Here is a 27,166-nt window from a genome sequence, read left to right on the forward strand (position 1 = left end):
TGTGTGCGAACAAACTTAACCTGGATAGCTGGGTCACTTCCTAACCTGAAGGACCCTCCTCTCCCCCTCCTCCCTCTCCGTCCATCCACCATCCATCATCCATAGATAGGGCCGCACTATGTGGCTTTGGCTGACCTGGAACTGTGAAGACCAGTCTTGTTTGAGCTCTACCTCCAAAGTGTTAGGACTGAAGCCATGTGCCACCGTACCTAGCAGGGATATTTCTGTTGAGATACGAAGGTCTCCTGCTTCAGCAAGCTAAGAAGCCCCTGCTAGGATCAGTCTTCTGTCAGCACTACTCCACAAATGTTCGTTTTCTAAGCTTCCATACAACTGGCCTGACTTTACCTAAGAAAGCCACTGTTGACTTATGCTTTGTCAAAGAACTTGTAAATGGTTCCAGGTGCTTTAACTGTGTTCTGGTCCCTGAGTCCCAAAGCCCATCTCCTCAGCATTAAGTCAGTGGCTTATGTCCTTGGCTTCCTCTGGTATCTGTTCTGCCTGAAAGTCGTGCAGACTCTGGAGTCACTCAAACGTATGAACATGCTGCTGTCCCACATGAAGAGCATCCCTCGGACATCATCTACCTACATCCGCTCATTGTCCACAAAATAGAAATTATGTTTACTGTACAAAGGTGTGACAGGAACCGAATCAAAGAGTATCAATGAGGGGTTGGGGATTTAGCTCAGTGGTAGAGCGCTTGCCTAGCAAGTGCAAGGCCCTGGGTTCGGTCCCCAGCTCCAAAAAAAAAAGAGTATCAGTGGAGCACTTAATACAATACTTAGCTTATTTCAAGAGTAGGGTCTCGGGAGGGCGGTAATGGGGGGAGGATGGGAAGGGGAACACCCATGTCGAAGGGGAAGGGCAGGGGTTAGGGGAATGTTGACCTGGAAACCGGGAAAGGGAATAACAATTGAAATGTAAATAAGAAATACCTAAGTTAATAAAGATGGAGAAAAAAAAAAAGAGTAGGGTCTCGGAGAGATGGAGAGATGACTCAGAAGTTAAGAACACTGGGTGCTCTTCCAGTGGTTCTGAGTTCAATTCTCAGCAACCACATGGCAGCTCACAACCACCTATAACATGATCTGATGCCCTCTTCTGGCCTGCAGGCGTACATGCAGATAGAGCACTCGTTCGTGATAAATAAATAAATCTTTTTTTTTTTTCTTTTTTTTTTCCGGAGCTGGGGACCGAACCCAGGGCCTTGCGCTTGCTAGGCAAGCGCTCTACCCCTGAGCTAAATCCCCAACCCCAAATAAATAAATCTTAAGAAAATAATAAAAAAAAGAATAGGGTCTCAATAACAAGTCTAGAGGATTCGAATTCTCAATGAAAACCCACTCACAGTGTTATTCGGTTCACATACTTTATTCATTCTGTTGATTTAAGGCCCTCAGCAATCAAATTGAGTTCATAACACCAAGTTTCATAACGATAGGCCATGCGAATCTGAGCCACATTTGTCCTTCGGATGTCATTTCCAACAGGACCTTCCTCAAGGTAATTGTTGCCCAGAAACTTTGCTTTTTCCTGTAAGACAAAGGAAAGAGAGGGCTCTGTGTCTCTTTACCCCGGGATAGGCAGCGATCGCTCATCCACCATAATCCTCATGTTACCCACACACAAAAGGGAAAACAGCGGTCATCCATCTAGTGCCTCCGGGTGCACGCTTCCTGAAACTCGAATGGTAGAGACATGGCCAGAGAATAGTGCTTGGTGGAGGGGTGGTAGGGACTCAAATTAGATCCTCACAGGCTTGTGCCTTACCGCTGAACTGTACCCCCAGCCCAGGATAGTCTTCGTCCCTATCCATAGCAGCGGTAAGCGGTTTATACAGTACTTTCCCGTGTTTTCCTCACTTCACTAACGATTCAGTGGTCAGATTACTAGACCCAACACTCAGGAGGGCAAGTCTACCTCATGAGAAATTCCACACTGCAGGACACTGTTCCTTGCCACCTCACACATGTCACAAGTGCTCAGCTTGAAGACCTGGGCCGCGATGGCATACTCTTCCATCAGGGGCTCCTGTAGTTAGTCACATAAATCAGGAGTTGCATTAGTGAAAGGAACAATACACGCCCTACACAAAGGATTCAGAAGAGCCTTGGTTTGACTCTCAGTTTCTGGGTGGCGAGTGGTCGCGTGCTGGCGTTGCTCAGACTTCCATGCCTACCTTGGTGAAATGGAACTGCATCGGGTCATCGGTTGACAGCGAGATCATCAGGCCTTTCTGGAGGAAATCTAAGAAAGGGTTTTTTGCATATTCGAGGAACAGGCTGTTGTTACTCAATGGCGACATAGCAATGGGGATCTGGGCTAAGAAAAATAGGTACTGTAACACAGGACTCTGCAAAGAAAGTAAGAATAGCAATAAGGATGGTGGGCAGGAACAGACACTAAAACCTTAACAATCCCACGGTTGCCTGGTGGCGGTGGCACACGCCTTAATCCCACAATTTAAAACAGGCAGAGGTAGGTGGATCTCTGCGAGCCTGAGGCCAGCCTGGTCTACAAATTCAGTTCCAGGACAGCCAAGGTAACATAGTGAAACCCTGCTTTGAAAAACAAAAAGACAAACAAATAAATCCCATGGCCAACCTTAAGCTTTAGCTTTCAACGAAGGTACCGCTCACTTTAAATCTCCTAGGAAGTGATTGTAGGTTTCAATATAAGTACTACTTAAAATTGAATGTCCTGGTATTGCTTTCAGAAGCATTGGGCAAAATCAGCTTTTAAAAAACCTGAGTACTAAGTTGTCAAAGTAAAATGGTCTGATCTAGGTGATTACACCTCACAGCTCACCCCGAAACTGGCTTTTCTTTCTTTCTTTTCTTTTTTTTTCTACATGAAAGTTATGACTATTACCAGAGACATTTTAAAACACGCTACAACAAGAAACCTGGCAAATGTAGCTGAAGGGAAGCCAATTGCCTCTCACTTTGCCTGTGAGAGTTCTAAGACAGAAGTCGGGAGATGTGTGGTAATTCATATCTGAGGGCAATTAACAAGGTAACCTCGAGAGAACCCCTTCTGACTCTCATAGAAGGTTACCTTAGTAACCTTCACGATGTATCATGCTCAACGATCCTCATTTCACAATAAGAGTACTAAGGACTCAGAGTAGCACAAGTGAAGCTGTTCGCTTTTTCAACCTTGCAAAGTTGAATATCGGCCTAGAGAAAAGACAGCAGTGGCTGGTGGGAGCAAATGGGTTCCGTAGTCCCTGATATGAAAATGTCCTGCTCTCCAAGTCACAGGCTGACTTTCCAAGGAATTATGATCTTTCCCACAAATCTAGCATAGATTCCATCCCAAGTTCCCAATCCTCCTGGGACTTGAGATCTGCCCTGTCCTTCCTCACTCCTGATACCTTGGACTTATTCTCATAGCTGACCAGAACGTTTCAACCCAAGGGAAAATTAGAAAGCATTAGATTGTCAGATGCCGGCTGGGGGAGATGGGGTCGGAGTGCTTCCTGCTTACCTTTGATTCCCCGCTGAGCTCAAAATGCATCTCATACTGAAAATGGGTGTTGTGGTTCATCTGTTACAGGCTCTAATATAGAATCATGACATGTACCTTCAATCCCAGCACTTAGGAGGCAGAGGCAGGTGGATCTTGGAGCTGAAGGCCAGCCTGGTCTACAGAGATACACAAAGAAACTCTGTCTTGAACTTTTCCCCATCACTCAAAACACCGAAGAAAGTAAAGATTCCCTTGTAATCCCATCACTCGGGACACAGAGGCAGGTAGATCTTTCTGCCAGTTGAATTTAGCCTGGTCTATGAAGACAGTTCTGCAGGGCTGTACATAGATAAACCCTGTCACCAAAAACAAAAACAAAACAAAACAAAAGAGAGAGAAAGAGAGAGAGAGAGAGAGAGAGAAAAAAAACAATGGGGCTGGAGAGATGGCTCAGCAGTTAAGAGCACTGACTGCTCTTCCAGAGGTCCTGAGTTCAATTCCCAGCAACCACATGGTGGCTCACAACCATCTGTAATGAGATCTGATGATCTCTTCTGGTGTGTCTGAAGACAGCAACAGTGTATTCATAAATAAAATACATAAGTCAAAAAAGAAAGGAAGGAAGGAAGGGAAGGAAGGAAGGAAGGAAGGAAGGAAGGAAAGAGATTCCAAGCCTGACTCGGTGATATTCACCTGTAATCTCAAATTCCAGCAGTCAGAAGTAGAGGCAGGATAATCAGGAAATCAAGACCATCTTTAACTATAGAGTGGCTTCAAGTCCAGCCTGGGTCATATGAGATCCTGTCTCAAAGAAAGAGAGAGAGAGAGAGAGAGAGAGAGAGAGAGAGAGAGAGAGAGAGAGAGCGAGAGCGCGAGAGAGAGAGCTGAGCTCACCTTCTTTAAGTTCAGGCCGTGAGAAATATTGTCCGCTATCATAAAGGCTGTCATGAGGTGAGTGAGAGCCCCAGCCTCACCACAGTGGGGGCGAAACAAAAATGTATTCATGCCTCGTTCCCTGTGAAAAAGAAAGAGAAATTTATAAAAAGAAATCCATTAGCAGAGTTAACACTTGGAAAGGGAACAGCAACCCCATGTCCAGCAAAACATAATGGTAACTCTTCACTGTAATTCTTCCTAAGTACAAACATATGTGGTTTTTAAAGAGGCAGCAGAGGATATGGTGAGACAAGGAGCCCATTACCTCATGCATGAGCGTCTCAGTCTCAGTGTGTGCCTCCTTGGGTACAAGGCACATACATGATGCACAGATACAGACATGCATGCAGGCAAAACATTTATATGTGTAAAATAAAAACAAGCAAACAAGATTCGGTGGCATGCATCTGTGATCCCAGCACTCCTGAGGTGAGATGGAGCTGGGGAGAGAACTGCCAGGAGACTCTCAGTCATCTAGAACCTAGCCTGGTAGGAACAAGAGGGAGGGCCCTGCCTCAGTAACCTGGAAGAAGAGAACCGAGGCCTGAAAGCCACCCTCTGACCTGCCGTCTGCTCCGTGGCACATCTGCAGCAATGCACACTACACACGTTAGTGGAACACACGCACCAGCAGATGTTTAAAGGACAGAGCTTCGGCCCCTTCTCCCGTACGTACTTTCTCAGGCAGTTGAGCACCATGATGTTTGCATACATGTAGTAGGCATAGTACGTGTAAGACGGGTTGTTTTCCATTGTCCACTCCTCAGGTTTGGGACTCTTGGAGGAAAACATGTGACCACTGTGTTTGGACTCATCATCCACACTGTCAAAGCCAGTGATCTATCAGAAAAGTGAGCCACGCTGTGGGTTCAGTCTGAGAGGCCCCTCAGACTGCTCCAAAGGAGAAGTCAATATAAGGACGTAAATAAGCAGGGAGAGTCGGTGGTGGCCAGCAAGGCCGACTGGATTGTGAGGAGGAGTTAAGAGCCCCAAGGCTCAGCCTTACATGCTTGAGGAAGACACTGAGGTCTGGGTGAGCCTGGGGGTTGATGGTGGCCTCAAACACTGGAAGGAAAATATTCTCCAGCATCTTTCCAAAGTGTGGCAGGAAATTCTTGGATCGGAACACATCACTAAAGGCAAGAAGGAAGGGAACTTAGGAGAGAGAGCATAGTAGGACGCTGTGGGGGAGCCAGATGTCATGGGCCAGAGAAGGAGCTGGTTGTGTCCCTCCTACACCCACTCCCAGATATTCTCCGTGCATACACATGAACTGGGGTTGGACTGGGCATGGGACTGGGCACTGTACCACATACTCCCGCTCTTCTATAAACTCTCTGCGGCAAGAAAACTCGGTCTTTACAACTGAGTCCAGCTATGAGGACTATAGTAATTGTGTCATAGAGAGCTCAGTGATCAAATCAATGTGTGGTCACAAGACAGAAAATGGGAATGGCTATCCCAAGTACTTCTTGGGGGCTAGAGAAATAACTAAGTGGCTAAAGAGCACTGGCTGCTCTTCCAGAGGACCCTGGTTCAATTCCCAGCACCCACGTGTCAGCTCACACTGTCTGTAACTCTAGTCCCAGGGGATCTGACACCCTCATGCATCAGACACAAAATGTAGGCAAAACACCAATGCATTAACAAGAAGAGTACTTCTCTGGGGAATCTAGCTCAGCTGATAGGGTGCTTGCCTTAGGGTTCAAACCAGACAGAAGTAGTGGCATATTTGGTAATTCCAGTACTTGAAGAGTCTCTCTCTCTCTCTCTCTCTCTCTCTCTCTCTCTCTCTCTCTCTCTCTCTCTCTCTCTCTCTCTCTCTCACACACACACACACACACACACACACACACACACACACATACACACATATACTTCACCCTGTGGTAATAATAAATTACACCATTGTGTATATGCCAATTTTTTTCTAAGTAGCCAAAAATTATTAGCTACACTAATCCTGGCAACAACTCAATACATTAGGTGCAATGTCTAGGTGTTTTGAGGGATCTGAACTCAGAGATTCATGGTTATGAAGCAAACACTTTACTAGCTGAGCCATCTCCCCAGTCTCAGTGCGGGCACATACAGAGTGGGTTGCCGGTTGCCAGAGAGTGTGTACGGATGCAAGTCAGATAAAAGATCAATGAAACTGCGCATAGGAGAGACGCCATCCCTGCAGACAGAGAGTGACTGTCTGTGACAGGGAAGAGAGTACTTCTCCAGCAGCAATACTGAGAAATCCTCTGATTATAAAGAGCTTGGGCTTGTGTGGGTGAATTGGCCAGTGACGGTAAAGGTTCAGACACAAGACAACTATAATTCGATTCTGACTTGGTGGCACAATTCTGTAATCCTAGCATTCAGGAGACAGAAACAGGTGGATTATGAGTTCAATTCTAGCCTGGGCTATATAGTAAGACCCCGTCTCAAAACTAAAAATAAAGAGCCAGGTATGGTGATACAGGCCTTTACTCCCAGCACTTAGGAGGCAGAGGCAGGCAGATCTCAAATTGAAAGCCAGCTTGATCTACATAGAAAGTTCCGGGCCAGCCAGGACTATAGAGAGAGATTCTATATCAAAAAAATTAAAAGTTATATGCCAGTGCAGTACAGACAAACTTGGCAAAGAATGAAGGAAACACAGACAAGGCCAGTGTGTGGTGTACACAGTTCTTACTCGAACAGAGAAGACCGGTGTAATGTGTACATGGTCCTTACTCGAGCTCTGCTATTACTTAGAGTAAGAACTAAGGAAGAATTTGCCCCTGGCGAAAATACATACTAGTCCTTATTTTAGTTTGAAAAACCAAACTGAACTGAGTGAGTATGGTGGTGCAGTCAGATGGGTAGAGGCAGATTTCACGTTTGAGGTCACTGGGCTACATAGACCGAGACAGAGAGAGAGCGAGAGAGAGAGAGAGAGAGAGAGAGACAGAGACAGAGACAGAGACAGAGACAGAGACAGAGACAGAGACAGAGACAGAGACAGAGACAGAGAGATATTCTGGAGCTGCTTCCCAGTTAGCCCTTTCAGCCGAGCTGACTTTTGAGCCCTAACTTTCTGGTTCAGGTGGGAGCAGAGGCAGGAAGAGGAAAATGAGCTTCAGAGGCCCCTCCCCCCATGGGGAGGGGGCAAATACATACTAGATCCTGGGGACTTGGATCATCCATGTCATGTTGGGGCAATAAATACGGTTGCCGACAAACCAAGAGGAGAGTTTGCTCCACTCATCTGGACTGCGACCGTAGATGGACAAGCGGGGCTCCACATGCTGATACTTGGCGTCCACCAGGTCTGCACCCACCTCCTGCAAATCCAAGAGAGAGATCCAAAGCCAGAATTTCCCACAAGTCCCCCCAGAGGTCTAGGCCAGTCAGATTTAGGAAGAGGAGTCATGTTAATATGGAAGGGAGGGAGAGAAATTATCCAAGAGCTAAGGGAACAGAGAGCCGAGGATTGAGTGAGGACGAAAGACTCTTCAGCAGTGACAGAAACCAGAGGCAAGAGTCAGACAAGGATGACAAGATCACCATGAGGGCGGCGAGATGAGTGCAGCTGTATATACACTGCCACCCCAAACCCCCACCCCGCTCCCTAGGGCAGCCCTGGCCCCATGTGCTTCTTAAAACACACATGAGACACCCCTAACTCTGCTCAAACCTCAGGCCAGGTCCTTATCCCCTAAACCACACCTTAACTTCTCTCTGGAAACAGAGACGTTTCCCCAACGATCCCTCCCTCCTCTGTGTCCCCTCCCCCTCCCCCTTCTTTCCCCTCCCTCCCTCCCCTCTTTCCTGCCTTCCCTTCTCTCCTCCCCTATTCACGAACTGTATTCAGGCAGTGTTTTTTCCTCACCTTGATGATAGTGGCAAAATACTCCCCGTTAATGTAGTTGTCTGTTTTTAGGTAGAGGTCCCGAAGCTCACTCGCACCCACCGGATTGTATTTATCATTGAACTTATCGAAGCGTTGGAACGTCTGCCGTCCCTGAATGAGGAAACCAGAGCAGAAGCTTTGATGATCTGAGCTTCCTGGAAGCATAGTCCCCAGGCGCGACCAAGTGGAACAGGAGGCTGGTGTCGGGGAAAGAGATGGGCTTCAAGAATGAAGTTCAGGGTGAGTGATACCTCAAAACTCATCAGGGGTGCTTCCAGCCATCACAGTAGCTAAGGTAGCTGAGAGGGATGTGCTAAGGGAGGGATGGCCTGGGATATCTGGGGTTCTCTGTCAATAGAGCGAGTAAAAGGAGCGCCTCCCAACCTACAGCATGAACATCCAGAGAGTCAACAGTCAGGTCATATGGATGCATATTTAATTTCGCAAAAAGTTCCTTCAGGGTCAGGGTCTTCTCTTTGGTGCTGTAGACCACTCTGTCAGCATCGATATGGTAAGATTTCTTAATAAAGCGCAGCAGGTGCTTCTGGTTCATGCAGGCAGCTGCGTGGATGTGAGTATCCACCTATGCACACATTCAGAGAAAGAAAATGCAGCATTAGCCTTCTGTATGCCACTGTCAGTGGCCACAAGGCCTGCAGACCCCACTGAAGAAGGAGGGAGAGGCAGATAATGGCGAGAACTGATAGTCGGTAGAGATGGCCCAGGGGACCCGTTTGTGTCCTCTCTTCACCTGTGCAAGAGTGTGAGCGAGTTAGCGGGATGCAGGAAGATGCTTCTCTCAAACATCAGCACACCCAATATGCTATCACGGCTCTTCCACCCAAAGAAGTTAAGATTGAAATTATGTTGGATACACTGACATATGCCTGTAATCCCAGCCAAATCTCAGCCCTGGGGAGGAGGAGGCAGGAAGATCAGGAGGTTAAAGTCATGTTCAAATAGACATCAAGTTTGAGGACTGAGCTACACGAGACCCTGCTTCAAAAAAACATCTGGATGGTGGTGAGAAGGAAGATCTCCCAAGCTTGAAGTAGTAACTCTTCAAAGTTTGGGGTTTCTATTCTACAGTTATATTTCTGAAGTTCTGGGCCCCAAACCCAGGGCCTTGCATACCTCAAGTTGGGCAATCTCTGTGCCACTTAGCTTCTTCCCAGTGGCTTTCTCTTCCTAATTATAATTTCCCTATGTCCTCTCTTCTCTCTTCTCTTCTCTTCTCTTCTCTTCTCTTCTCTTCTCTCCTTCTCTTCTCTTCTCTTCTCTCCTCTCCTCTCCTCTCCTCTCCTCTCCTCTCCTCTCCCCTCTCCTCCCCTCCCGCTTCCCTTCCTTTCTCTCCTCTCTTCTTTCCTTTACCCTCTCTCTCTCTCTCTCTCTCTCTCTCTCTCTCTCTCTCTCTTAGACAAGCAACAGCATGGCACTTCAAATCTGCTAGATATAATTTACCTGCCTTCACTAAAACCCATGTAATTTGCAAAAGTTGTAAGTTCCTCAGCAAATGTCATCTGGTCCCTCAGCAGTCTCTGCACCTGTGTTTCCCTCTGAGCAGCTCTGAGCTGACACGCTCACCTTCCTGCAGTTATAAAAGGCTGACACGCTCACCTTCCTGCAGTTATAAAAGTCTGACACACTCACCTTCCTGCAGTTATAAAAGTCTGACACACTCACCTTCCTGCAGTTATAAAAGTCTGACACACTCACCTTCCTGCAGTTATAAAAGTCCTGACACACTCACCTTCCTGCAGTTATAAAAGTCCTGACACTCACCTTCCTGCAGTTATAAAGTCCTGACACACTCACCTTCCTGCAGTTATAAAAGTCTGACACACTCACCTGACACGCTCACCTTCCTGCAGTTATAAAAGTCCTGACACGCTCACCTTCCTGCAGTTATAAAAGTCCCGGTGGGGGTTGTTCTTCAGCTCCTTCAGCTCGTCCATCTCATTCAGCATCTGATGGACCTGGAACTTGGAGGAGAGGAACTTCAGGCGGCGGTGAGTGTAAGTCTTCCTGTGAAAAGTAAACACACAGGATAGATGTCTAAACATCTTTCTGGACATGTAGAGAAAATGGTTAACAATTTCAAAGAAGCCTCCAGGACTCTTCTCACCCATAAGAGGAAATCGTTGCAGGAACAGGTTTCTTCCATAGTTGATCCCACTGAAAAGCACCCAGCTTTCAGTCAAAGCTGGGAATAATAATGAAGGAGGACTAGGAATGGCGTTTAAAAATCTATGAGGACTGTGTAGGTCAATGGTAAGGGCCCTGACTGTGGCGTCAGTAGACTTGGGCATCTTCCTGGTTCAGCGCTGTGTGACATTGAGCTAGTTACTGGCTCCCTCACCTTTCAGATGCTTCAGCCCCTTAAGCTGTAGTTAAGGTATTCAGGGTAGCGGGAACCCTGGGGAGATGGCTCTGCAGTGCAGACCTGAGTTTGGTTCCTAGCACCTATATGTAGCATTTCACAACTTCACCTGTAACCACCGGGCCAGCGGATCACTTACCTCTGGCCACCACAGAATCTGGACTCACATGCACAACTCACACACAGACATTGGCATATACACATAATTAAAAAAAGATAAGCCAGGCAGTGATGGGGATACACAGCTGAGATCCGCACTCAGGAGGCAGAGGCGGGGGCTCTCTAAGTTCAAGGCCAGCCTGGGCTACAGAGTGAGTTCCAGGACAGCCAGGGCTACACAGAGAAACCCCGTCTCAAAATAATAATAATAATTATGATGATGATGATGAAATAAAAATAAAATAAGATGTAAAGAAAAAAAGAGTAGGGCTGTAGCTCCACTGATAGAATGCTTGCCTAGCATGTAAGACGTCCTGTGTTTAATCCCCGGCACTGTGTAAACTGCAAATGACAGTGCAAGCCTGCAGTCCTAGCCCTTGGGAAGTAGAGGCAGGAGGATAGAAGTTCAAGGTCAGTCAGGACTACAGAGTAAGTTTGATGTTAGCCTGGGCCACTTGAGACACTTCAAATAAATAAATAGATGATTGATTGGTTGATTGATTGATAGATAGACAGACAGACAGATAGATGGACAGATGGATGGATGGACGGACGGACGGACGGACAGACAGATGCATGCATGCATAAGGCCCTTGCAAGGAATAAAGAAAGGAGTTGAACGCAGTATTTGGACAAGGTGGGCTTGTAATAAGCATTCCTCTGATCATCGTGACCCTGGCTGCTAGTGTTTAGATCTCAGGAAACACTTATCATCGTGACACTGGTTATCATCGTGACACTGGTTATCATCGTGACACTGGTTATCATCGTGACACTGGTTATCATCGTGACACTGGTTATCTGGTTATCATCGTGACACTGGTTATCATCGTGACACTGGTTATCATAGTGACACTGGTTATCATAGTGACACTGGTTGCTAGTGTTTAGATCTCAGGAAACACTTACACAGGCCCTTGTGCAATTAGAGCAAGCAAAAAATTCATGTCATCCAGGAAGTCATCCAGATTTGGGTAAGGGTAGGGCTTGGGCTCATCTCTGCTGGCTGCTGCTTCATCAGGGTAGATGTAAATCACACCACCCTTCATCTTGAGGTGATAGCCCAGGTTTGCGGGAAGGTCTTCTCTGCGAAAGGGGTCTTCTCCCTTCTTCGGAGGAGGGGTAAATACTTTTTCAATAAAACACAGAGTTATAGATCAGCACATAGGACGAATGACCATGTAAAAATAACCAAATAAGAAATACAGCAAATCGCATCATTAGTTTGTCATCTCAGACTTCATCGATTATAATTATCCAACATTAGTTAACTTGTCTTTTTTTTTTAAAAAAAAGACAGGGTCTCACTATGTAGCTCTGGCTGCCCTGGAACTTGCTATGTATGCCAGGCTGGCCTAAAACACATACTCTTAAAATCCTCATGCCTCACGAAGGGAGGGACTAAAACCATGTACCATCACCAGCCTGGTCTACAGAGCGAGTTCCAGGACAGTCAGAGCTCCACAGTGAAACCCTGTCTTTAAAAACCTTTCCCCATGAAAAGAAGAAGGGGAGGAGGGGAAGGAGAAGTGGGGGTGGGGGAGAAAGAGGAGGAGGAGAAGGGAAGGGAGGAGGAAGGGAGGAGAGAGAGAGAGAGAGAGAGAGAGAGAGAGACAGAGAGAGAGAGACAGAGAGACAGAGAGACAGAGAGACAGAGAGACAGAGAGACAGAGAGGGAGAGAGAAACGATGGTGTTCCGTCTGCTCCCTGAAGACTTAGGTTGACCCCAGACCTGTGGAATTAGGGTGACTTAAGCAAGGTAAAAGGCAAACCAGAGATGGGGAGAAACCTAGCAACAGAACTGCAGGGGCTAAACTACAGGGAGATCTAGAAAGGCTTCCAAACTCAAGCTGGGGATGAATGGCATGCTAGCCTGTAAGTCATAAACTTGAGAAGGTGGGAGAAGAGGAGGGTTAAAGAGTTCAAGAACATCCTCAGCTACAAATCTAGTTTGGAGGCCAACCTGGGTAACTTGAGATCCTGTCACAAACACTCCCATCCAGAACAAAGACTGGGGGTGTGGGCGGTGGGGCAGGGATAGAAGTCTTCAGTTTAGAAATAGGTTAAGTGAGCAAGCAGGAGCCTCAAGGGCTGCAATGCCATTTGGATGAAGGCAGGTGATTCTGACTGGCTATGTAGGGAGGGGATGGGGAGCATGGACATTTTTTTAATCAGGAAAGTAATGTGCTTGGAACCGTGCTTTAATAACCAGAAGAGAGAGGATGGGACGAAAGAGAGCGAGGCTGAGTTGTAGCCTAGTAATTAGGACACCTTCACAACCACTGAGACTAGGAGATGCACAGGTCTAACTTGGGGTTTCGGAGATCCTGAAGAGAGGTATTATAAGGGCCAAATCAAGTGACTTTAAGACTGGGTCACTGATAGTCTAAAAACATACTGAAATTTGTCTTTAGTGCTGGGCATTGGTGGCCCACCGCTTCAGTTCCAGCACTCACTTGGGAGGCAGAGGCAGATGAATCTTTGAGTTGAGGCCAGCCTGGTCTACAAAGCAAGCTCCAGGACAGCCAGGGCTACGCAGAGCAAGCTTGTCTCAAGAAAGAAACAAAAACAAAACAAAATCATACTTAGTAGATAAACCTAAAGCTATACTCCTTACATTCATGAGAGAGAAAGTTACCTGGGTAGAAGCTTTCATTTGCTACCAAAGCTTCGCCGTCGATGTTCCTCAGGTACTTGGAGGGGGTCTTGGGGAACCTCTGGAATGACTTCTGCATGTATTTCTCTCGTATACACAATGCCCGATAGAGACCTTTACAAACCACCTCAAAGTCTTCAACAGTTACCTGCCAAGAAAGTGTTAGAGCCAAGCCTGTGAGACTCTAGAAAGTGGTCAGCTGATTTCTCATAGTTCTGGCTTTCCTGTGTGCTGTGGAAAGATGGCTCAGTGGTTAAGAGCACCGACTGCTCTACCAGAGGTCCTGAGTTCAATTCCCAGCAATCACATGGTGGCTCACAGTCATCTGTAATGGGATCTGATGCCTCCTTCTGGTGTGTCTGAAGACAGCTATAGTGTATACAATAAATAAACATTAAGGGCTGGAGAGATGGCTCAGCGGTTAAGAGCACCCGACTGCTCTTCAAGAGGTCATGAGTTCAATTCCCAGCAACCACATGGTGGCTCACAACCATCTGTAAAGGGATCCGATGCCCTCTTCTGGTGTATCTGAAGACAGCTACAGTGTACTCAATATATAATAAATAAATAAATCTAAAAAAAAAAAAAATAAACATTAAAAAAAGAAAGAACCCATTCTACCATTGCATATGTGTTCCTCCTTTTATGTGGTATTTGCATATTGAAAGTACATACTTCTGAAACTGGCACATGTGATGGCACATGCCTCTAATTCCAGCACTTGGGAGGCTGAGGCTGTAAGTTCAAGGCCAGCCTGATCTACACAGGCATTCCAAGACGAGGTCTTGTCTAAAAAAATAAAAATAAAAATAAATAAATAAATAAATAAATAAATAAATAAATAAATAAAACAATAAAATAAAATGTAAGCTTCTGAACACAGTACTCATCTGTCAAATTGTATTGACTATGACAAGGGCCAGTTAAGTCAGGGTCTCACTTTATAGCTGGGCTGACCTCCAATTCCTTATCTCCTTGCTTTAGAGACAATGTCTAATGTAGCCAGGCAGGCCTCCAACTTACTATGTTGCTAAGAATGACTCTAAACTCCCCCTATGTCTACCACCCTGGTGCAGGGTTATAGGTCTGAGACAACACACCTACCTTTTAAAAAAAAAGTTTTGAGACAGTGTCTTGAACTCACCATGTAGCCCAGGCTGGCATCAAATTCCTGTCTCATCTTTCCTAGGATTACAGACATGCGTCACCATGCCCACTTTCTTAGATAGTCTTAGAGAGTTTTGTCTCTGTCCAAGATGAGGCAGCATCTAGACTAAAGCTTGGTTCAAGCTGCTGGAGATGCCCTGCCTTACCTCCAGGTCCCTGTATTATCAGAGCCCCAAAGACCTTCTCTCTGGGAACAACCTGAGTGTGGTCTCAAAGGCTGGAGATACGGATGGCAGATCCTGACTGGTGTGGCTATTTTGAGAGCTCACTTAGAGTTCTATCAGGGGAGTGCAGCTGCTGCCTGGTATCTCCTTGACTGGAGTGGGGTCCTCCTCTACGGCGGGTCCTCTTCCGCTGACTGTGCAACTCAGGGAATGACACAGACATATGGAGCTGGTGAGGAAGGAGACACCCGTCCAGTCAGGTCTGAGAATGAACCCTGGCAATCAGCAGGGTGGCATATGTCACAGCCAGACAGCTCACACTGTCTATTTTAAAAGCTTGCATTAGCCTAGGTCTGAGGCTCAGCTTCCAAAGACACCGTTCTATCAGCTCCTCACAGGTTAGGGTGGGTTTCTACTCACCTGCATTCCAGCCCTCAGCGCCTTAGCATTTAAGGCCTAGATGCAATAAGGCCCTTATTGATAAGGGCCAATTAAATTGTCAATTACTTATCAGGTTCCATAGGCCCTGAGACGTTAGTCCTGAGACGCCCCTCCTCATCTCTGTGCTTACACTCTGAGGAAGCCCCTGTTGGCTACAGAGCACAGCCAAGTGGAACACTGCTTTGCAGTTTAGCCTTATCAGCTGCCAAGTGAAGCCACAAGACCCCAGGCCCAGGCCTCTGGTGTGGGATCACTTTTCCCTGACTTCTGTACATCTTCTCTTCTTTTTCTGTTCTTGTGTCTACCAAGCCTATGGCTGCCAAGTGTGTCTTCTGAACTTTAAGCTTTGAACTCTGGCGTTTTCCAAGTTGCGTTTATCACGGATTTACCACTTTATCAAGAAATTCCACGTCAGCTCTTTACCGTCGGCGCCTGCCGTTTGCCGAGCACCCTGGTTGCTAAACTGAAGAAAATAAACAAACGAGAATGGCTTGCGTGTCAGCACCCTGAGCCTTGCGAGCGCCTCAGGCCCCACCCTGCCTGGGTCAGTTACACGAGACAGGGGCTCAGCATTGGCACTGAACCCAGATTTGGAGCAGAGACTGAGCGCTCAATCGCAGCTTCACTGATGTGATGCTGATGCTGCAAGTCCCTGTGGCGGAGATTTATTAAGTGGCCAACTGTTAGGACAAGTAGGGCACATTGTAAGTAACATGAGTTCAGTATCCCTGGGACATACTGAAATCCACTCCGGGGACACCTGCTGTGTAAGCTACTTCAACAAACCCAGACTTTATAAGCTCTAAAGACAAGGGCCTCCTTGGAATTTTCTTTTTCTCTTTTTCTTATGTGTGGGAATGTTTCGCATGCTTGTGTGTGTGCGACCACAGTCATGATCTGGGGTGGGGGAAGAAAGGCATTGTGTTCCTTGGGACTGAAATCCTAGACAGTTGGAAGCCACCATGTGTGTGCTGGGAACTGAACCCAGGTTCTCTTAACTGCTGAGCCATTCCTCCAGCACCCCCTCCACTAGATTCCCCTGTTTGTTTGTTTGTTTGTTTGTTTGTTTGTTTGTGGAATTGCCATGCTGTGCATATGGAGATCAGAGGACAATTGCACAAGTTGTTTCTCTCCTTCCACCATGTCGAAGCTGGGGCTGGAACTCAGGTCTCCAGCCTCCTTGGCCAACTCAGTTCACCTGCAGTGCCCTCCCCGGTCAGCCCCTCAGCTCTGTTTTTACTTTATGGTGCAGTCAGCTAGAACAAAGTGTTCTTCCTTGCTGCTCCCTTTGGTCCTTTTGCCCAGTCTGTCCACTGTAGTCTGGGTTAACTACAGGGATCCTTCTTCACATTGTCACTGTATTAGTAAACCGGATAAAGGGGGCGTTGTGTGGGATGATGAAGCAGCACAGAAATGTGACTGACATTCAGCAGTCGGACTGAGTTGCAGACGAAGCATGGCAAGAGAGGCAGGCAGCACCTGCACAGGGAGGGGAGACGGCGTGGAGCGACGCGTGTTCGTCGGGGACATTGGCACGGCAAGTATGACTCACCCCAGAGGCATAGTCCCCAGTGATCTGCACCCTCTGGAAGTCAGGCACACTCTCGTAGGTCGGGGATGAAGAAATAAATTCTTCAATGTGGGACAGTTTGGTAGAAGACGTTTCACTTTGCGGAATGGACAAATTAACAGTCTTCCGTCCTTGGAAGCGCCTTTTCCTGGATTTGAAAAAAAGAAAAATTAGCTTGATCCTCCTCAGGAGTCCCATCATAATAAATGGATTTTTCACTATTCTGGTTTATTTTGAGGCCAAAAACAGTAAAATAAATAAATAGAATATGGACTTGTTGTCAGAAGCAAAATACTATGATAGTGGGAAAAGAAAGAATCCAGCAAATTCGATGGCTTCTTTTAGCACTGGGGACCTGAGGGAATATATTAGAAGGCCTTCAACATAACACCCTTCTTCTAGGGTGGTCTAGTATGAACAGAGGTGGCAGTGCAGCTGTTACAGTGAATGTGGGTGATGGCCGCTGTATCCTGTGTCATTGTCCTCATGTGCCTTAAAGTCTATGAACTTCCATTCCCTGGGAGTACAGTACCATACCCTAGGGAGCTCTGTTACAGTTCACGTCTGAAGTGAGGTCCTTATCAGGGGCAAGCTCTTGAAGGGAACACTGAGACCCTGAGCCTCCTTCCACCCTCCTCCCTCCACCCTCCTCCCTCTTCTTGCCATAAAACAATCAGCTTTGTGATGCCCCCTCCATCACCACAGGCCCAAAGCAACAGGGTCAACTGACTGTGGACTGAAGATTCTGATAAAGCTCAAATAAAGCTCAAATTCCTCCTTTAAGTCCACGTGTTTAGGTGTTTTGTCACAATATTGACAAGCTATGGCAGCTATTTACCTTATAGGATTTCTGTGAGATGTAACGCATCTCAAATATCTTACATGGTATTAAAAATTTTATTGATACTGTTTTCTTTCTTTCCTGTTGGTTTTGTTGTCGCTATTTTGGTTGGGTTTTTTATTTTTTTTCAGACATGGTTTCTCTGTGTAGTCCAGGCTAACTCACTTTGTAGATCAGGCTAGTCTTGAACTCACAGAGATCGGCCTGCCTTACCCTCCTGAGTCCTGGGATGAAAGGTGTGCATCACCACTCCCGGCTGATACGGTTTCCTTATATGGACAGTTTTTTTGGGTCTGGTTTTTGAGTTTCTTCTTTGAGGAGAGACTAGACCCTGGGTGAGGTTCTTCAGGGGATCGCAAAGGAGACGATTTGCTGTTTGTCCTTTAAAGGTATAAAACCAAGGAAAAGACAGCGCGAGGAGACCAGTGGGATGGGGGAGCGCTGCAAGCCTGAGGACTGTGTGGTAAAGAGCTACAGGGAGTGAGATAGAGGCAAATAACGTCTTCATAAAGACCTCTGGTAACTCCCGGGGGAAGGGTAACATTCATGACAGGTGCAGTGTGGGCAGAGATGAAGATGTGTCCCCCCAAGGCCAAGGTGCCCTCAGACTGCTGGAGAGGAGTTCAGAGAGCAGCACTGCTGTTGACTAGGGGACATGCCTGAAGACAACTGAGTTCCAGTTCCCATGCCAACTATGTCTATGTTGAAAGTGCTTACTGCAGCTGTCCGCCCACTTTGGAGGCTCCAGTTCTCTTCCTGGGGTGATAGGAAGTCTTTATTTAGCTTACGATGTAGACAAGGGCAGGAGGGACTGTTTTCTTTTTTCTGTCACTAGTATCTCACCCTAACCTATGCAAAGAAGAGGAAGAAGAACTTGGAACCCTGGCAGAGTTCTTCCTTTCCGTGTGACCCGCACTGAGACAGACCTTCCTTCAGGAGCCACCACAGTCGGTCCCAAGGTGCCACACTTACCTCCTGCCGTCCATGGACATGGACAGGTTCTCCATGTGGAATATGTGGGCCTGCATCTCACGAAGGGAAATTGGGCAGATCTCATCCACGTCGAAGGGGGAGATCTCGTGCCGACCTCCCTCATCTTTGACTTCTGAGGCAAATACTTTTTCAGCAAAGCTACGCATTGCATCATCAATTTCTAGAAGAGTTTTTCACACATTAGTTGACACCCTACATTTTCCCATTCTCTCTCTCTCTCTCTCTCTCTCTCTCTCTCTCTCTCTCTCTCTCTCTCTCCCTCCCCATCTCTCTCTCAGACAGAGAGAGATGGAGAGGGAGAGAAAGAGACAGACAGATAGGCAGACAGAGACAGAGCACACCTTGTCCAAAAGCCACCCAGGTATCAGACGCAAGGATTGGGATAATGTGTGCTGGCTTCATGTTTTCCCTGATCTCCAACCAGAGCCCCAGGCTGGCTCTCACATGACCGCACCGTTGTGTATGGAGCACACTTCTGGAGACCCCTGTAGATGCAGCTTGACTCCTACAGGACAAACTCTTAATGTAACATTCCTTGTCCATGGCTAAGCTTGGTCTCACAGTTATCACAACACAGTCCTTCCCATTGGCCATCTAGGTCTTCTTGGTAGTTCTGAAGACACTGTAGAAAGGACTGATGACCCTGGGAGCTAACTTCAATGTTGGTTGGTTGGATGGTTGGTTTTTTTATTTTCAACCTGACATCTGTGATACGTTGTTACATGGTGAAAGGGAGGTGGCAAAACTTAGTACGTGGTGGGAGTCCATTCTTTGTGAGCATGGCCTTTGACACTGAGTGACCCCTAGAAAGCCAACCTACTGTTGCACCCTACATTTTCCCATTCTCTCTCTCTCTCTCTCTCTCTCTCTCTCTCTCTCTCTCTCTCTCTCTCTCCCCCCCCTTCCATCTCTCTCTCAGACAGAGAGAGAGATGGAGAGAAAGAGACAGACAGGTAGGCAGACAGAGACAGAGCACACCTTTAGTGTCAGCTCTTTCCTCCCACCACGTGAGTGGGATCCAGGGACTGGACTCAGCCCATGTTTCCATTCTTTTTGTTTGTTTGCTTTGTTTTGCTTTCCTTTCTTTTTTTCAAGACAGGGTTTCTCTGTGTATCCCTGTCTGCCCCGGAATTCACTCTGTAGACCAGGCTGGCTTGGAACTCAGATCCACCTGCCTCTGCCTTCCAAGTGCTGGGTCTAAAGGCGTGCGCTGCCACAGCCACCACCACCACCACCACCACCCAGCAAAGTTTTTCCATTCTTAAAATGAAGAAACAAGGGTGAGCTCCGCTGGCCTGACAATGAATAATCTCCAAACCTTCAGAAAGTAAGACCCAGTTTCCTCCTATGGGGCAGTGATGGTCAAAAATATATCTGTTTTTCTGTTGAGTTCCACTGTCTTCTCTACATGCCCAGCTCACTAGCCATCTCCCAACCCACTCCTGCACTTCTAGGAGCCTTTTGGTACTTCCAGAAAAGAGCGGGTGAGCAGAAATGAAAACAGTGAAGAGTCAGCTACTGTAGCAAGACTTCACAGAAGTTTGCCATGGAGATGGCAGAGCAAACAACCCAGCGAGGGTGGCCTCTGTGCCAGGGTCTGTGCAGGCCTCCAAAAGTGGTCGTTTTCAATCAGATGGAGTGGATAACAAGTTCAAGCCCTGTGCTTACCAACTCCCTCACCCAGCTCCGTTTCCGTTTCCCTGCATGTTAAGTGAGGGCACTAACACCACCCCAACCTCGCTCTCCAGGCTGTTGTGACATAAAGTGTGTGGAAACCCTTCAAGGAAAACAAAGTCTCAGATTAAGCTGAATGAGGTAATTCGGCAGTGCCAGGCAAGTTCACAGTTGGTTGACTTCCGGCCATTAAGGATGATGTGTAGTTATGAGCATATGGGATAAAGCATCCATTAGGAATGAGAGCAAGTGATTCGTAATGTCAGCAATGCTGTCAGGTGACTAGATTAAAATCCTGGCTTGCAGTGGCAGAGGTAACAGGGAAGACAGTGTTACTTGAACCTTGAACACTCGTTTGCCTTGTCACACTCCAACACCTCCAGAAACTGAGAAGCGTGCTTGGAAGCTATTAGTCGTTCATTGGCAAGCCCACAGCGAAGCAAATGGAACACTAAGCAGACGTAAGTGATGCTGAGGCCTCCCAGCCCACCACCAGCTGACCCCTAGAAATAGCATCATTCCTCCCCGAGCATCACGGGCACCCAGGAGATGAGTGGCAGGGGGAAGTTACATGCTGGCCATGAAGGGCAAATGGGATAGGTCAGTTGGTTATGATGATGAGAATGAGGTGTCAGTGGTTTATTACGCTGTGCCTGTGGCAGTGCTGTTGGGGACCTTAGGAAGGGACAGTATGGCATTGATGCCAGAGACCCAATCCCATCTGGTGACATCCTAGCTCTTCTGGAACAGTCATTTGTTATCTGTTTCTATCTATTTGGCTCATACATTGTTTAAAAGTATAGCTTTTACTAAGGTTGCATCTTTTTAACCCACTATCAACAGTTGAAAGTTATATTCTCAAGTCATGACCCAAAGTGATGTGGTTGATATTTGGTCCCACAAAATTGGACAGCTGTTTTGACTCCATGCAAACGCAGCTGAAATTTGACCGCTAATTCGAGAGCTCTGCCTTTCCTACTACTTCAGGGCATGGTGGTGACTTCAGGCACGAAAAAGTGAAACTAGTATTTAAAAGTAAATAGATAAGATGTGGTGACAACCCAAATTCAGGAAGGAGAAGTAATCCCCTCGGGTGAGTGTACATAATTACTGACCCTTCTTTTTTTTTTTTTTTTTTCCTGAGCTGGGGACAGAACCCAGGGCCTTGCACTTGCTAGGCAAGCGCTCTACCACTGAGCTAAATCCCCAACCCCATTACTGACCCTTCTTAGCATGCTGTTTGAGATCATGGGACAGCTGAGGGGCGGTGTCTCAGAGACAGGACATCTATCTCAGGACAAACAGAAAAGGAAAAGATAAAATGGCAAAATTGACTGCTGGATTAAGGTAAGAAAGAGTGCAATGGAATCTGGGTAGCCTCGGGCAAACCACAGTGCCCAGGAGCCTCATGGTTCATCATCGTAAAAGGAGGACGTTAATAACAAGTCAGCCTCGGAATGCTGGTATGAAGATCAAACATGAAATATTTAAAGTCCACGTGGTGCTCTCCATAACACTGGGGATTACGAATGCAGGAGATATACAGCTCTTGAGAAAAAGATTGCCATGCTCGCTTCCACACCCCACAGGTCCAGAAGTCAGGCCTATTTCCCAGCAGAGTTTATCCATGTGTGGGGCAGGCCAGCTTGCAGGCTCCCACCCCCCACATCTCATCTTACAGAGGAACTTGGAGACAGAACCACAGAAGTCAGCAAAAGAAAGTTAGAATTGGAGAGCAGGCAGAAACACAACTAAAGCTAATTTTATCTAAAATCGTGTTTTATCTGGCCCCCTAAAAATTCACTACAAAATATTTTTTGTGCTAGAGTTGAGAGTCATCTAAGGCAAAGTCAGTACACCCCATCGACTAATCTGTATGCTTTATTTCAAAATAGCAAACAAGGGACTTGGGAGGTGGCCTTTATTCGCCTGTGCATTTTATGGTTGTACTTTAAGACAGATTCTTCTCATTATTCAGACCAGGCTCACCTTGAACTCTCCATCTCCCTGCCTCAGCTTCCCCAGTGCTGACATTACAAGCCTTCACAAGCAACCCCGGGCTCCTATTTCCTTTAAGGGGGAAATGGTGGGTGTCTTGTTTTTGGTTTCTGTGCTTTGGAAACACAAGAGAGCCATGAAGGTTGTTTGCTATCTACGGTATCAGTGATCATTACTGGCTTTGCGTGGTTCCGTTTATAAACGCTGCTGAGAAATAAGCCCCTTTGTAAATTAAGGAACACTGTCACTTTGTTTACAGGCACTTGCAATTGGCAGGAAAAATAGTTCCAAATACTCACGTTTTCCTTGACCTGTGAAACAAATGAGACACAACATATGAACAACTCTGGCCATCTGTTGTGACCATGCACCCAGTCTCTGGGAAGCAGGGTAGACTGCCACAGACAGGGGTGGTACTAGCTCATCTTCAAGTCCACTGTGCACTGCCCAAGCACATCGTGGGGATAAGGTCCCTATATGCTTTCATTCCTGTCCTTCCTAGCACATGTCTTAAGCACATAGTAATACTCTTTAAAAAAAAGTTCTTCTTGCAGGGCTGTGGTGCTGGGGGTTGAACCTGGGGCCTTGTGTGTGCTAATGTTAAGCTCACACTCCACTACTGACCACTAAAGGTACTTTTTGTAGGATGGAAATTTAAAGGGAAAGAAAGATTAATCCGTTGAAGAGGGCTAGAACTCTCAAACAATGCTGGAACTGGGCAAACAAAACCAGCTTATTTGGTAGCATGGAACAAGTGGGTAGCACCCACTGAACCACCGTTTCTGAGACCCAATCACATGGAAATACCCTTTATATACAGAGAAAGTTTTAGCTGCAAATAAGGTCAAGAGGACTTTTATGCATGTAAAATATGGTTTAAAAAAACCCAGGAGATACTTAGGAAAACTCAAATGTCATCCACTTCACATGGTTTTAAAGGGAGTAAAACACATAATAGTCGCACTATGTTAAGGTAAAGCCTATCCTCCCCAAAGACTGCACAATTACAGGTGTAACGCAAATGCAACTGAGTCCCTAAAAGCTTCTTTACTCTTGCGTAAATCACAGACTGAGACGCTGAACTCAGAAATGTCGAGTGGTTCCCTGAACTACACGACTATGTGACTTTTTAAGTTCCTATTTTTCTAGTTTTCCTAAGTGAGTGTTTATTATTTTAACTTTTGGTGTAATGGTTCTTTTTATTTCACATGTCTGGCATTCTATAATGAAACATACATACAACTGATTTTTTTTTTTAAATCCTCTGAGTGCAAGTGTGGACTGAAAAGCACTGGAACAGTCTGGGCCAATGTTTCTCCCATGGTCATGATCTCTAGTACGGGGCTGATGAGCCTTCTCTGGGCCATGAAATCAGTTTTCTAAGGGATTCAAAGATATAATTTGAGAAAAGACCCCTCCCCCCTCTACTAGAAAGCAAGCAAACACTTGAAAATGCTTTGCCTTTTTCTGACGTGTACATCTGAAGCTACTCTGAAGCCTAAAGGGCTGCTGAAGCTGGCATGGTAGTTAAAGGAATGGGCATATGGAAAAAAATCCCTGCATTCTCCAATCCTTTCTGCACACCTACCTGTAAGTTTGAACAGAGGCATTGTGACTGGGATCCTGGATTCTAGGACAGCACAGCAGAGGAAGGAGAGAGACTGTGGGGATGGCAGACTCACTCTGTGACATACCAGGCACTCATTTGATTATTTTGTTTTGCCCCCTGTAATCTGACCCTGCCCTGCTAAAAGGGGAGATGAGCTTCAGACCTATTTATAGCTTTCGGACAGCAGTGAACAACAGGTGAAGCCTCTAGGCTTTATCTTGGGATTTTAGAAAAGGTAGCTGTAGTGGCCAGAAATCCAATTCCAACACTCACCATGCAATGTGCTGGCTCATCAAGTGTGCCTTTTTCTTTAACTCCATGTGACCCTGCATCTATTTTTCACTCCACTTACAGCACAGTGTCATGGGCTTCTGAAAAGGGGCTTAACACCAGGAGGGCTTCTGTAGTAAATGTCCTGGTTATGGTCATCAAGTTCTCAGCGCACTCTTACCCATATGTACTCTCATACACACTTTTACACACCCACACTCTCTGGCAACGTATACACTACACACTCTGTCACGAACACCATACTCTCACACACTCCCATACACACCCACACTCTCACACTATATACACTCCACACACACACACACACACACACACACACACACACACACACACACACACGCACACTTTTCCTAGTTGTGTGGCCTCATTGTTTGAAAGCTGTGACTGACCTGGGTAGTAGCATATAGCAAGCAAGAAAGATATAGCTTCTACTTAAATCCTAACAGATAAAATCCAATAAAATGCTTTTTCACATCAGGCATCATGGAGAATGCCTGCACTCAGGAAGCAGAGGCAGGAAGATCATAAATCCATGGTCATCTGCAGCTATGTAGCAAGTTAAGACCAGCTGGGCTACATGAAAACCCAGCTCAACACCAAACAAAATCTCTAAAATATTATCAGGTTTGAAAGGACGCTATGAAGAAAAGAGAGCATGCTCATTCTAATGGCGAAAGGTGGTCGGGGCTAATCCTGTGATGTAGGCCAGGAAGCTCTCTCCTTGTGCTTAATGAAAAATGGGAGCTAGAGTTGGCTTCAAGGTTGAGCACTTATTGCTCTTGCAAAATTCCTGGGTTCAATTCCTAGCACCTATATGACAGCTCCCAATTGTCTGTAACTCCAGTGCTAGGGAAATGCATGTTCTCTAAGGGTAGTCACACCTGTGTAGAGCATATACAAACATATAGGTGCAACAAAAATCTTGAAATTGCATTTTACTTATTTATTTGTGGTATATGAAAATCAGAGTACAACTTTTGGGAGTCAGTTTTCTCCTTCTACAATGTGAGTTCCAGGGATGGACCTCGGGCTGTCAGGCTTCCTGCAGGCACCTTTACCTGGTGAACCGTTTCATGGCTCCCAGAACTGTTACTATCATGGACTTTAGATATTGCGCCCATTTTCCTGACTGCACCCATGAATGCACTCTCAGAAGATCTCTTGCTCCTCTTTCAAAAACAACTGGGGCTGGAGAGATGGCTCAGCAGTCAGAGTACCTGCACAGGACTGAGTTTGGTTCCCAGCACCCACAACAGATAACTTGCAACTCACTACAACTGTAGTTCAAGTCTGACTCTGTCCTCACGCCTGCCTAGGTACATTAAACATGAGTGTGTATCTCTCCGTTTCTGCTCAGACGCTCAAACCAGAGCATCGATATCTACTATACAAGTATTCTACCACTGAACTGTAGCCCCAGCACCCTTTTTCTTCTCTGTCCCCCCACCCTTCCTACCTCTCTTCCTGTCTTTCTTTACTTATTTTTCCAGTTAGGGTTTCTATTTGTAGGCCTGGCTGTTCTGGAACTCATTCTGTAAATCAGGGTGGCCTTAAACTCAGAGATCTGCCTGCCTCTGCTTCCTGAGTGCTAGGATTAAAGAAAGGCATGAACCACCACTGCTTGGTGAGTTTGATTTTCTTTTTTTTTTGAAGTCCAGTGTAGCCTCTAACTCTCTATCCTCCTTCCTCAGCCTTCCGAGGTATGTGCTGCCATGTCTAGTCCCACTCCTTTCAGAATGAATGACAGTGTGCTCTCCATTTCTTTGGGTTCTGCTCCTATAGACTGAAAACAGCTTTTCACACACTGTGTTTGGAAGTCAGGCGTGTTGGTTCACTCTTGCCATCCACCGTCAAATTTAAGGCTAACCTGGGCTATAATGGGAATGCTAGACCAGCCAGGGCTGTGAAATGAGATCTGAGAGACAGAGAGGAACAAACAAAACTAATGTGTTCTAGTGGCTTGAGCCTGCAATCCGAACTACTCAAGAATTGAGGCAGGACAGGCAGGACAATCATAGACTCAAGGCCTGCCTGGGCTTTGGAACTAGTCCCAATGATGTCTGGTAACTTGGTGAGATGCCCAGATAAGATTAGACACACAGTCTGGGGCAGGGCCTGGAACAGATAACAAGGGAGAGAGCCTGAGTAGATGTGAGAGCCTTCAGATGAAGGGCTGAGTAGGTCGGAAAGCGCCTGACAATGTTCCAGTCAGGACAGTGAGCAATTCCCCAAAAAGATTGACTGTTGGAAGAGGCCCACAGACAGAGACTTGGTGCCCCTTTGGCACCCACTCTGTTTAGCACTGAATGTAGGGTATGGAAGGCAGAAAGAACATAGTTTCAGGGGTGCAGATAAAAAGGTAAGGCGGCTAGAAGCTGTCATCCAGCGGCCATCCTCCAAATCGGCTCAGAACAGGCTCAGCAGTGCTGCTCTTCCAGGGGACCAGAGCTTGGTTTCCAGCACCCACACTGAGTGGCTTACGACACTGTATCAACAACTGCCGGGGACCCAGGGACCCTTCTTCTTACCTTTTTTTTGTCTTCTATGGCACTGACATTCAAGCTTTTCTCTCTCTCTCTCTCTCTCTCTCTCTCTCTCTCTCTCTCTCTCTCTCTCTCTCTCTCTCTCTCTCTCTCTCACTTAATGGCTCAGTGTTTAAAAGTACTAGCTGCTCTTCCAGAAGACCCTGTACTGTCACAGCAGGGCCCAGGTACTGTTCTGAGAGGAACACAGGCTTTACTAATATCAGTCCACATGCCACACTAGGGTTTCATTTTTTTTTTTTTTTCGGGGCTGGGGATCGAACCCAGGACCTTGCACTTCCTAGGCAAGCGCTCTACCACTGAGCCAAATCCCCAACCCCAGGGTTTCATTTTTTAACTTATATGTCGATCTCAAATTTTACAGGCAAAATAAGCACAAATTTACAA

The 27,166-nt window shown here is 46.5% G+C and overlaps 1 protein-coding gene across 3 annotated transcripts; it reads right to left on the minus strand.

Annotated features, from left to right (window-relative positions):
• Positions 1-1,358: 1,358 nt before the first annotated feature.
• Positions 1,359-24,017, minus strand: Ampd1 (adenosine monophosphate deaminase 1). 3 transcript variants are annotated; one of them, XM_032897606.1, is made up of 16 exons: positions 23,925-24,017; positions 19,643-19,654; positions 18,644-18,824; positions 16,813-16,978; positions 13,471-13,636; positions 11,742-11,961; positions 10,189-10,318; positions 8,682-8,876; positions 8,273-8,404; positions 7,561-7,724; positions 5,417-5,543; positions 5,087-5,250; positions 4,369-4,489; positions 2,183-2,356; positions 1,924-2,034; positions 1,359-1,536 (listed from the first exon to the last, which is right to left on the minus strand). In XM_032897606.1, the coding sequence occupies exons 1-16, from the start codon at positions 23,944-23,946 to the stop codon at positions 1,378-1,380; spliced, it is 2,244 nt and encodes a 747-aa protein (XP_032753497.1). In that variant the 5' UTR covers positions 23,947-24,017; the 3' UTR covers positions 1,359-1,377. The 3 variants fall into 3 exon arrangements, with proteins under 3 accessions (XP_032753497.1, XP_032753495.1, XP_032753496.1); XM_032897604.1 differs by lacking the exon at positions 19,643-19,654 and adding an exon at positions 22,636-22,647 and having other exon boundaries at positions 23,925-23,951; XM_032897605.1 differs by lacking the exon at positions 19,643-19,654.
• Between the last annotated feature and the right edge of the window lie 3,149 nt (positions 24,018-27,166).

Source organism: Rattus rattus, chromosome 3, assembly GCF_011064425.1.
Source record: "Rattus rattus isolate New Zealand chromosome 3, Rrattus_CSIRO_v1, whole genome shotgun sequence".
Lineage (NCBI taxonomy): Eukaryota > Metazoa > Chordata > Mammalia > Rodentia > Muridae > Rattus > Rattus rattus.

Coding starts and splice junctions, on each gene's coding strand:
- Ampd1 (XM_032897606.1), bottom strand. CDS start 23,946: ATGCCTCTGTTCAAACTTACAG. Junction 8,405..8,681: donor ACTCTCTGGATGTTCATGCT/GTAGGTTGGGAG, acceptor TTCCTCATTCAG/GGACGGCAGACGTTCCAACG. Junction 2,357..4,368: donor ACGGCCTGAACTTAAAGAAG/GTGAGCTCAGCT, acceptor CTTTCTTTGCAG/AGTCCTGTGTTACAGTACCT.